We start from the raw sequence: 12,191 nt of genomic DNA on the forward strand, positions 1-12,191 counted from the left end.
ATTGTACGAGTCTGGTTCATGCCTGTGCACACAGACCTCATCTTTGTGAGATATCCAGTCAAAAGCTTCTTTGTGAACTCAGGAAATGCATATGAAGGGATGGGCAAAGACCTGGTAGGTAAAGGAACAGGTTAGAAATTTTTGCCAATATAAACATATTTACATTATTATCAATATAATTAGGTAATTTAAGAGTGAGATTTTCCATATGCTTTTTTTACTAACATCAAGTCTAGGCACACATTTCCTGGGGCAAAGGAGGATCAGCTTCCTCAGTACTACAGGTTGTATTCCCAGATGATATGTTGTGGCCACATCCACTTTAAACCATCACAAGGTCCTAGCAGCACTTTAAAATAGATGCAGATTAGCCATCAAATGAGTATTTCTCATGACTCGCCCAATCAGTATCTGATATGTAGGTACGGTTTAGTTCCAGTTGGTAGGTTTTCCTGATCTTTTCCAGGTCCATTGTATCAGCAGCATTCTCTGGGGCACATAGTCTAAGGTGTGAATGGAGCAAGCATAAGCAATGCCTGCCCCAGTCTTAAACTGGCTGCTCACATTTAGCGTGTTCAATTAACGTGTTCATGCTACACAAAATGCAGAAGCATGGGACAGAACTTTCTGAGCTACTGTCAGCTTTCAGTGGAACAACCACAGAGGGTCATGCAGAAACATCTAGAAATGCTAGCTTAGCTCACAAATCAGTCAGGTTTCTCCACATCTGAATCTCAAAATTCTGCCTCTTAGCAGAGCTGCTAAGTTTGTGCAGAGGTGTTGAGAATCAACTAGATGAATCCCTGAGCAACCTGATTTAATGCTTTGAGCAGGATGTTTGACTAGGTGACCTCCAGATGTCCCTTCCAGCCTAAATTATTCTATGAGTTGATTCTAATGCACCTATATTGCATCCAGTTCCAGTATTAGTGTCACTTCTCTACTATGCTGCATGAAATAACGCTAGGACTGCCCTTAGTTTAAAAAAAGTTGGTTGTATTGTGGGCTAGCAAGTTAAATGCCTAATCTAAGGGAGCCAGTGCATTTCTATGGGGGTTCATGCTGTTCCTGAGACAGCTACAGCAAAGCTGCATCATGTACAAACTTCATCATATACACATGCTGCACCTCCAAGTATGCAGTGTGTGTGGTCTGAATGATTCTCTGATAGTCAGAGAAATAGGAAAACTTCAGGTTCTTGGTTTGAGTAAAAAGACATGAGTATTTTATTTTGATGTGTGAAGAGAGCACCTCATTGCCAGAGTGGTGAAAGCAGCATGGTATTTCCAGATTTAAAACATACTAGATTCTCTTCATAATGCTTCATTGAATAAGATGATTATAGTGAAAGGACAATTAATGGCTGTTTTCCCAAGTACAGACCAGGGCTGTGAATGAAGTGTCAGCAAGGAGCAGTTCCCTGACAAGCAAACAAGCTGACGGTGTTTGGAAACTCCCTTAGAGACACAGGTCCTTTGTTTCATTTCTCACTGCACAACATGAAAAAGAGGAAGAATTTAGGTGGAGCTGAAGTAAACTGAGGAAAACATACCATGATCTTCCTTCGTTTTGCAGCCTGGGAACATGAAGGACAGTGTCGTAAAGACAATGAAGACCATGCTCCTTTTCCTAATTTTGCTAGGAGTAGTATCTGGTAAGAACATGATTTCATTATGCTACTAAAATTAGAATGCTGTTGGCTGTTATACTTTCTCTTGCGAACTTTATAATACATATGTTGGAATCAGACATGGATGGGAAAAATCAAGTAACAACTATTTTCCTACTGAAATAGATTGGGCTCTGTGGTTATAGCAGTATAATGAAGAGAATATGACTCTTTGCTAAAACACTTTGTTGGATGAGGCACTTCATTTCTAATAGCCACTGCTCAGTGTGACAGCACTGGAGTGGGAAAGGAGGCCAGCTCTCCGAGAAGCAATAACTAGTAATTATACTCCAGTATCCCCCTTTCAAATATTGGTAACATTTTTCTTTGATAAAGTAAAACAAGCAACCAAATGGGACCAAACAGAAAGAAATTTGTGGCGAATATTAGTAGGATAACATCACTAACATTGATTGGTGTAAATACATGGGAGATTTGCCAATATGAGTATTTGCACATTAGCAACTTAGTAGATCTTCAAACTGTCTGAAGTCTGCGTGACACACAAAGCACTGGTATTGCTGCAAGCTGCCTGCTCAGGTAGGGTCACTTTGCTCTCAAGAAACTCTAAGAGTTCTGCCATCCCTCAGGAACCTGTCAGTATTTGGTGGTTTTCCTGATGTTCCCCAAACTGGGGATTAGGACACTACCTGCCAGTTTTGTCTTTCTTTGAAAAATAGCATTTTTCTAACCTGTGTGGTTTTGGGTAGAGAAAATCTTGAAGGTATTGCTCAAGCACACTCTAAAGACTAGCACATCACAGATAAATAAGTCTTAAATATGCATAAACTTCTCCAAACTAGTCTCATTATTGCTTTGTCTTGGACTTAGCATTTGTCAATGATTGACATTGATAATTCTGAAAAAAAAATTAAATTGCTTCAGAAATATTTCATTCTGCAAAGTAAAGAGGTGAGCAAGAACTTGTAAATATGGAAGGAGAGCTTTTATAAAATTGGTTGGAAAAAGAAGCCATTTAGATGCAGCATCTAAAATTTCAGTTCAAAGTAAAGAGCAAGAAGTAAGAACTTTTGATTTAGAAAGACATACTCCGAATAAACAGCCAATGAAATCTTTGGAGATAATACAAAAATAGCAACTCCTTTTTAAATTTCTAAATGCTGTAAATTATTTCATTGCTTTTATAAATGGTTTCCATTAATGAACTGTGGCTTGATGAGTGCACTGAATTCATCAAGTACTGTCCACAGGAGATTACATTCAAAGTTCAGCTCCACTTACAGTATCTCCAGAAGCCCCTCTCAACCCAGCCTCATTTGCATGGGTGATTTTTGTTGATGATTTCCAGAATCTTTAAGAACAGAAATAAAAACTTAGTCCTTCACTGTGTCTTGCTCCTGCTGACATAAATCAGTAACAGCTCAGCTGAACTCAGTCCTACCAGGGTGTCAGTATGACCTGCTCAGATTAACTGTCAATAATCTGCTCAGATTAACTCTTCCAGGCAGTTCCCACCTCAGCATTTCCCACATCCCAGCCTGTACCTGTAGAGTATCTCCAACACCGTTTTTTCCACAAATGCCAGAGTAATCCCAGCCAGATCAGTGACCCATGAACCTGCTGTATCTAGTGTGGGATCATGGGAATCTCCATGCAGCTGTGGAGGGACCCTTAGGCTGCAGCCCTAGTGGTCTCAGACTAGTTCCTGTAGCAGCTTTTTACCTTGCAGCTCTGCAGCAAAAATAAAGACTTCATGGTGATGCCTCTTCCTGGTCTTAAAAATTAAGAGCCAGACACGGTTAAGGGAAGAAAGGGTTTTTATCTCAGTATTTAATAAGGATCCTTATGGTGCACCACTTCACCAAGGTGGAATGCACTGAAATGCACACACATGATAGATCATGTATACAATTTATTGACCTTGCAAATTAGCGTATCTATATATATCATATCTAAAGATTCCCCAATGAGAGGCTTGAATGGTTATCGTGATATCCCCCCCATCCCAAGGAATTCCCCCTGGATGGGCCTATCTTAGTTTACAGGATGTGTTCTAGAGAGGACCTTGGTTTCTCAGGATAGCATAGGGCTTTCTGGCCTCCAACTGCAAGGCCTCCAGGATGTTTGGTCTCCTGGCTTATCGGAATATTAGGACTATGCTAAGTTACTGGATTTAAGGAATCAGAAGTATGCATGCTAAGAACACTGAGGATGTATAAAAGCTATATAAAAGAAAAGGCGAAAAATCATCATGGCTTCAATGGGGCTTTTGCACAGTAATTGCTAGTGTATGAACAGTCTGTCCATGCCCTTGAGTGGGCAGTATCTGTCTCCCTCTTGGCACACACCATGTGTAGGAAGTTTGGCTGAACACAGCCAGCTTGCTTGGAGAGTGTTTTGGATGAGCCAGTGAAGCATCCCCAAGCAACAGTCAGGCCTACCATAGCCTAGTGTTGAGGTACATTGCCGGTTCAGGGATGTGAGATTACTAAGGTGTTGTTTCAGGGCATCAAAAGCATCCTGATTTGTATTTTCTAGACACTCTTCATAGGATAAAGCACAACAGGCCTTTGTCAAAAATAGCAAACACTAGAAGCTAAATGACAGAAAAAGTGAGAAGTTTGGTTTGGGGAGTCCAGAGGTCTGGACAAGCAAGGAGCTTTTGCAAATCTGTTGTATGCCTCACCAGTATGTGCAGCTTCTGTGCAGTTTTGAACCATAGGGTGCTTTTGTGGCCCTGCATCTTCTCCAAAGACTCCAGGTTGCTCTTCCTTGCTCAAAGCAGAAGACATGACAGTACCACCCCTGAAATTGTTACTAACTCACACTACTGACGAGCCAGGCTCACACAGAGTGAAAGAGAGAAAGAAAAAGTTAGAAGACAGAAAACAGAGGAAATAGGTGCTGCAGATACTGTAGTCCACAAAAAAACATTGCTTCTTTAGTATCTGGGTCTGTGTGATTCAAGGTACTTTTTGATGTGATAGTGAACCAAGGCAGCAATTGGTGTAGGGAGCAAAATGTAAAAATAGAAACATTTTTGACTTCTTTGCTTCTGTATAAAGACATATATGAAGGCAAATGATGCAGTAACAATAATACTTTAACAATAGCCACTCTAGATGACAACACTATAGGACTGAATTACAGAAAAGATTGATTCTTTTGCCATTAACGCTGGATTTACTACCACACAATGCCCCCACTCATAAGTAAAAAGAGAGTCAGGGCATCTTGTGTTCATTATGTGACAAAAGCTGTGCTTGCTAGCCCAAGATTCCCAGAAGTAATTTTACATTCCTTTCCATCTTGCAGGAAGAAGAATCCAGTTGCTTAAGGGCTTACCTGCAACAAGCACTGTTGAAGAAAATTCAGCAGCTGGTGTTTTGGTCTATAGCTTTAATGTAACTGTTTCTCCATTGGCTTCTGGAGGTGTTGCAATTCTTCCTACCATAGTAAATTCAAATCCACTTACAGAAGCTTTTGACATTGAATCAAACGGAGGTCTTGAATACAGGGTGAGTTTTAAGTTTAGCTTGAGCAATTTTCAGTTGTAGGCTGATGTTTCCTGTATTACTGAGCACTGAGAGTGCACAGTGTCTCATTTTTTAACCAGAAAAGCGTTCTAAATGCGGACTGTAGTAGTATTTGAAAATGCTGCAATAGATATGACAGATGAATAGCAATAGTGATTATGATTTTTAATTGCATCTAGGAAAAATCGCTCATCACAATAATTCTGTTAATTGTGTGATAGAAAAAAGTGTTATTTTTTGAAAAAAAGAGGTGAAGAAGGACATGGAGGACCTGCTTTTGTTTTGAGGTTTTATCCATAGTTTTTCAGCTTAATATGTATGAAGTCACTGTGAATTGAAAGGGGATTTGATAAACCACATACAGCTTCCGTTTGGCCACTCTCACCAAAAATTTAAATTAATTTGTCTCACTTCCAAAATAAATGAAGCTGAATCAGGTCAAAGTAATTTTTAATTCTGAACAAAGGCTGTGACACATGAGGAAGTTATCTTGAGGTAAGAAGTTATCACCCTTCCACACATCTATGACCTGTTTCTATCCATTGCAACCTCCTGTCCTATGGCAAATGCAGAGAAATTTCCATTACTTCAGGCTGATTTTCATTGTTGCATAAATTAGCAAGTATTAGTTCACATTTGTCATGGGCAATGAGTGTTCAGATGCATGATAACTTGTCATTCCATTGCAATTTGCTTGTATGTTTGAGCCTGAACAGTGACACTGAAGAGTGGCTTTAATAGATACAGATAGAAATGGTGCAAAGTCTTTAAAGTCTTTTCTGAGTGTTTGCAAGGAAGTTCAGGTTTTCACAGAACTGATATAAAAGCTTTTTTCTTGTTCTCTTTGCTGGTGTTTCTGGGAAAAAATTTGGGAATAGTAAGTCTGTGGCCCTGGGTGGTATTGGCTCATGGATCTGATGTGCCTGTGGGGAGCTGCTGTGGCTCCCATGCTCCAGCCTCCCAACAGAGTACAAAGATCACTTGTGCCAGCTCTGCTGGCTCTTTACTGCCTCCCAGCCAGGTCAGTGAAATGGTTAAAAAACCTCTCAAAAAAGCCCTCTTTCACCTGTGAAGCATAGGGTGTGTCTGGACAAACACATGGACTGGCTCATCTGAAGAGATCATAGAATTATAGAATACAGTGAGTTGAAAGGGTCCCTTCAGGATTATCAAATCCAGCTTTGGCTCTATGTAGGACACCCCAAGAGTCACATCAGATGCCTGAGAGCATTGTCCAAATGCTTCTTTAACTCTGCCAGGCTTGCTGCTGTGACCCACTTCCCTGGACAGCCTGTCCCAGTGTCCAGCCACTTTCTGGATGATGTCTAACCTAAACCTCCCCTAACTCTGCTTCATGCTCTTTCCTTGATTCCTGTGTAACAGTCAGAAGGAAATGGATACATCCCTTAAACTGTCTCTGCTGACAGAAAACCCATAATGTAGGACTCCCTTACTAAGCTTTATTTTGGCATTTTGAATTAAAGCAGTCCCTTCTGCTGCAAAACAAAACATAGTCCTTTTTTATACCTGCTTCTTCCTGTCCCATATCATCTCTATGTTATGATGCACAAGAATTTATATTGCTGCTTGTTGAGTGGGACTGAGAAGTTAATCTGGAGGAAAAATAATAGACAAAAAGTCCTTCTTGGTTTTTTTTCATGGCAAGGATAATAGAGAAATTCTTGTTCTAGCACAGTGCAGGGTGACACAGGGATGAAAATGGATGGCCAAAAAAGCTGTAGACTGGAAACTGCTTCGTCCAAAGTGCCAGTTTGTATTCATTTCATACCACAGCCACATTACCAGAATGGCCTGTGAGCCTTTCTATGTTCTGCTTGAACTGTAGCTTTTTTCAACATTTCCTAAGTCACTTGGAGGACTAGAACAAAGAGCCAGTGAATATCAGTCATGAAAAAATCATACAGCAAGCTACATACAAATTCTGCAAATTAGCAGATGAGTGCTAATTACAACTCATAGAGCAAGGATAAATACACAGGTGCTTCTAGTTAATTTATTTGAAGATTGCTACTTTTAATTACTTATGCTATGTTGTAGCAGGTCTGTACAATATTTCACAAAAGTTATGTGATCCAAAACCAGATACCTCAGCCCTATCTACTGCATTAAATCTTTTCTAAGATATAGAAAAAGGCAGTATTTAATGAATGAATTATGGGATTTTCAGATTAGCTAAGTACCTGCTAGGACAGGCTCTTCAGTATTTGTGAAGCACATTTAGTCCTGTTGCAGCAACAGAAAGCAATATCACATTTCTTGATATATTTTGAGATTCCTGAGAAAGCCACAGTTTCTGAGATCTGAGTCCTGTCCATTCCTCCTCACCTTACTCCTGTTTGAAGGTTCTCAAGAGCAGAAGATGTGTGGAATGCATGAAAACCTGCTGTTGCTTGAAACTACCTGGGTGCTCTTAGTGGTGCACTCTGAATATATTGGTGGTGGAGCGGGGAGCAGGGAGCTGTGAAATTCTAATGTGGGATGAGTGATAGACAGTTTAGGAGTGACTCTAGGTCGCCTTTCATGAAGCCTGCAGCTTCTTCAAGTGTGTGCAGTCCTGCCTTCATCAGTAAGCTCTGCTCCTGCCTGAAGGAAAGGTGAATAGTGGCTCACAGCCTATGCCAGTGGCATGCTGTTTCCAAAAAGGTTCAAAAGCAACCTAGAAAGAGACCATTTAGATTCACATCTTCACTTCCAAGGCCTTTATAAAGGAGGGTGTATTTTTAGACACATTTAGCTGGGCTGTAGTTATAACACCAATGAAAATATTTGGCTGTGAACTGGAGGGATAATCTCCAGAGGATATAATTTCTGCTTAGAACTGGGCAATTTAAAATTAATTGAATTAATTGCATGTGTTTACTGTATTTAGATCTCCATCAAATATTCATTTTGGACATCAACCTTTCCACTGGTTTGACAAGCTTTTTAGAATGTTTCTTCTGTGTTAGCCTCACTTGTATGGGAAACTTGTATCTGTACAGTATAGGAGGAAAGGACACCATCCAGGACACTGTTATTTTCTCTGGCAGTATTGTAACAGAAAGATCCACGAGGTTCCAGACAGCAGCTGTTTTATGTACCAGAAGGCACAAAACATTTGTGCTTCTGTTCACTCTCCTCCAACTGTTTTTGTCAATTGGCTCTATTTTGACTTCTGTCTTCTAACTGTGCTGACATCACTTTTGTGTTTGTCCTCCGGCCGACAGCATCACATCTAAACCCAAGGATTTATTTCACTGTCCTCCTTCTGCATCCTCTTCAGTCTCCTTTATTCTGGAGTATTGTAAATACACTGACATGCTACTCCTCACACACACTCATGAACTCCAACTGTTCTCCTTCTCCAGTTCCACAGCATCCTGCTTCTGTGTTCAAGTTTCACAGTTTTTTAGCTACACAAAAAACTTAACTGTCACCTTGTTGTTTCTTGTCCAAGAAAGGACAAGCAGTGAAGATTAAGGCATACAACTTTCAGCATCCTCCTGTTGCTCTGGACTCATCCTAAATCCAGAATGATTGCATTTAATGTTTTTTCATAGAATGTCAGTCTTGTGCTTGTACATATTCTGTGTTAAGAGGAAATATGCAGAGCTGGAAGCCTTTGAAATAAAAAAATGAAAACAAAAAAAAGCAAATGTTTGCCATATTAATCTTGCCAAACTCAAGGCCTAGAGTATTTTTTTTCTATTAGTTCAGAGTTTTCCCCAAACAGTTCTGGTGCCTCTCTCAGACAATGTACCCATGAAGCTCCCTCTTACAGTGCGGATACTGCAACACGTGTATCAAACAAGGAGGTCCGTGGAAAGAAATATATATGGACTGATTCTTGCTAGATGTTTCAGAGATGTTTATTTCTCCAGCCGCATGGCCGGGATCTGCCGAGGAACTGAGGCAATCACGGGACCCGAGGGTCCTTGCCCACGCAGGGGAACACAAAACAACCAATGGGGAACGAGGCTGAGCAGGGGCAGGGAAAGCCCGTGTCTGTCCCCCAGGGCCCCTCTCCCAGGACCACATGGCAGGGGGAGGCCCCCAACAGCTCCCTTCTTCTGTGGTTTTCCTGCAGGTCTTCTCCCATATACAGGGTACACAAGAAAGGTTCTGGTACCTGCTAGACTATACTATCTCCTGCCTCCACACTCCTTATTTCAAGTAAAAGATCTTCCTCCTCATGCTCCTCACTCACAGAAGAAGTGAAGCTGCCCTTGTGTCTTGCAAGGCTTCCTCGGAATTCTCAGTCTCACACCTTGACTGCTCCAGGAGCTTGGTGTGGAAAGGAAAACACTTGGCACAGACACGTACCTGCAAGATGTAGTCCTGAACTTGAAGACAAAGCATTGCCTGTGGGGCAGGGCAGCTCCTTCCAGGCTTTCTCCTCTCCAAAGTGCTCCTCACACAAAAAATCTTTGAGTTACTCCATGAAGCCACAACATTTTGGTCTCTTCACTCTGTTTCTGTCACATTTGTGCCACTGACGAGAAATGTGCCAACAAGTAAAAGATTATCTAAAACATTCAGTCTTTACTGATTGAAAGTTTCCCTTTATTTGTATTCACTCATTTGGACTATAACTTTCATCTCTTGCATCACGTGTTAATAATAATCTTTTATTTTCAGGTTGTTACCACTGGAAACCCTGTCCTAGATTATGAAACAATGCCAAAGAGCTTTGATTTGCAGATTTTTGTTGAAGATACAAATGGAAGGACTGACCTTAACGTATTGACTATTCAAGTAACAGATAAAAATGAACATCCTGTATTTCGAGGAAATATCGCAATTCAAAGTAAGATAATAGTAGAATTTGAAAAGAACCATACTTGGAAAGATGACATTGTCATCAGCTTAAAAAAAAAACCCCTGAGTTCATACAGTGCCTTTAGCTAAAGTAGTCTAAGCATTTTCCTTTAGGAAAGCAAGAGAGGAATAGGACACTGTTTTTGTCAGAGCTTTGCTTTACACCAAGTGTTGTTATGCTTCATCTCTGGAAATGTCCTTTTATTTTTCTTGAAATTTTGTTTAAAAATTAGTTAACCGTTTTGAAGCACCTGAAGAATTAAAAGAAAAAAAAATTATACCAATAAATATGTATGTGGACAAGCAAGATAAATTTCAACAAGTCTATATTGTATGTGCAAGAATTTCTGTGGGAAAACCATAAAAACATTGCTTTGCAGATGTTTTATATCTGCATATTGCATTTGCACCTTCACATGAGAAATTAAGTGGAAAATTAGTCTTAAGAGTGAGACCTCAGAGATTGTGATCTATGGTGGTGCAAATGGAAAGAGGTAGAGAGTTTTTTCTCCTGCATGGGGCAGTTGATGTTAACCAAGTTTACTTTTAGACCAGGGGCAAAGATGCAATGGGAGGAATGTGCAGTAGCCTTAGGAATGAGGCTGGAGAGCCTGGGCTGCAGCTGTGGCCGGTGCAGGCTTTGCACCTCATGCTGCGAGGTCATCACCTGATGCGAGTGACACTGCCATCAATAGAAAGGGTAGGAAGTAACTGTATTACTCTCTGAGAGATCTTATCTTGATTATTTACTAATGAAGAAGACCTTCAAAAATTGTACCAGATGCAACAGAATATAATGATTTATTTATTATATGTTCATATGCAGACAGAACAGTTCAGTTTATTCCATAAAGTACTGAGAGCCTGTTCGAAGACTGGCTGTCCTAACAGGAGTGTATGGCCAAGCACACTTCAATATGCAGTTTTAAAAAATCTGAAAACTAAACTGGGATCCCTTTGTGGCAGGTATTCAGAGCTGGCTGCTGACCCCCCAGGTCTGGACTGACCACACTGGAGCAGTGCAGCACGGCTGCAGCCTGACTTTTGCCTGCTCCACACGGAGGGGTTCAGAGCCTGCTCACACTCAGCCCTCCTCACTGATGCCTCTTGAGCACACCGACATCCCCGATTCCATACAATACTTAGTTTGTAAAGCAAATTAGCTTCCCCCAGGGAAGAGGCTGTGTCATCTTCTTGCTATAGTTGGTGTCTTGCATATCATGGGTGCCACTGGAATCTAATAATAATTAAATGTGACACTTCAGGGGATCGACACAGCATGAAACACACTACGTGGGAGCTTGTTACAAATAAATGCATCAGCTTAACTCTCAGCTAGAGCTGCCATAAATTGGTGAGCACAGATGTCTGATCTGTCTAACTGTGTGGCTTTAGTTAACAGTACCAGCCACAATTAGACACTAATTGCACATTTGCTGTTTATGAAAAAGCATCTCCCTCTCATTAAACTTTATATTCATATTGTTGTCCTCTGGGAACAACTCATTATGCTGCTCTGGGATTCCCACTGCTCTGATGAGAAGCAGCAGTCAGTAGGGGTCACAGTGGAAATTAATAGTCCAGAAAGAGCAGATCCAGCAGACACAAAAGGGCATAAAGCAAATAATGTGATCTAAAGATCTGTTGTCCTGTTAATTGCTCTGCCCAACGAGAGATAAGCCTGTTGCCAGTGGTCCAGTATGGGAGAGCCCAGCTGTGAGAATCCCTGGTGTGGAAAGAAATGTACCTTGCGCTGAATTATCACCCTTAGTAAAGTAAACATTTAAGTCAGTGCAGACCATCCACTACTTATTTGCCTCACAGGTGTAAAGCAAAAGCAGAAATGAAGAGGAAAGGCTCTGAGTTCTCCTGGCAGGGCACAGGATGTGGACAGGAAGGGGATGGTGATGAGGACCTGGGACAGGACTCTGTTCTCCCCATCTGCTTAGTAAAAAACCCTATAGATGTAGCCCAAACACATAATTTTACTCCATAACCCGTGAACAGCTCAAGGGAAAGATCAGTCTTTCCCCTGAAGGGACAATTCATATTGAAACTTGCAGTGATGGTTGCCTGTTTACAGATATGTAATTAGTCTCTTTTTATCTTTTGATTATTTGTGATCTTTGTGATTATTTCGGAATTACACTTGTGAAGTGAGAAGATGCAGCAGGCAGTAATATGTCCTGACAGCTTCAGTGCATCAG

General features: G+C 40.9%; 1 protein-coding gene across 1 annotated transcript in view; it reads left to right on the top strand.

Annotated features, from left to right (window-relative positions):
- Positions 1-12,191, top strand: part of CDHR3 (cadherin related family member 3) — a 57,424-nt gene that overhangs the window by 21,319 nt on the left and 23,914 nt on the right. The window contains exons 2-4 of the mRNA XM_069003858.1: positions 1,576-1,654; positions 4,946-5,148; positions 9,805-9,973. Coding sequence (XP_068859959.1) covers positions 1,585-1,654; positions 4,946-5,148; positions 9,805-9,973 — 442 coding nt within the window. The 5' untranslated portion in view covers positions 1,576-1,584. The remainder of the gene's footprint in view (positions 1-1,575; positions 1,655-4,945; positions 5,149-9,804; positions 9,974-12,191) is intronic.

This window comes from Aphelocoma coerulescens, chromosome 1A, assembly GCF_041296385.1.
Source record: "Aphelocoma coerulescens isolate FSJ_1873_10779 chromosome 1A, UR_Acoe_1.0, whole genome shotgun sequence".
Classification (NCBI taxonomy): Eukaryota; Metazoa; Chordata; class Aves; order Passeriformes; family Corvidae; genus Aphelocoma; species Aphelocoma coerulescens.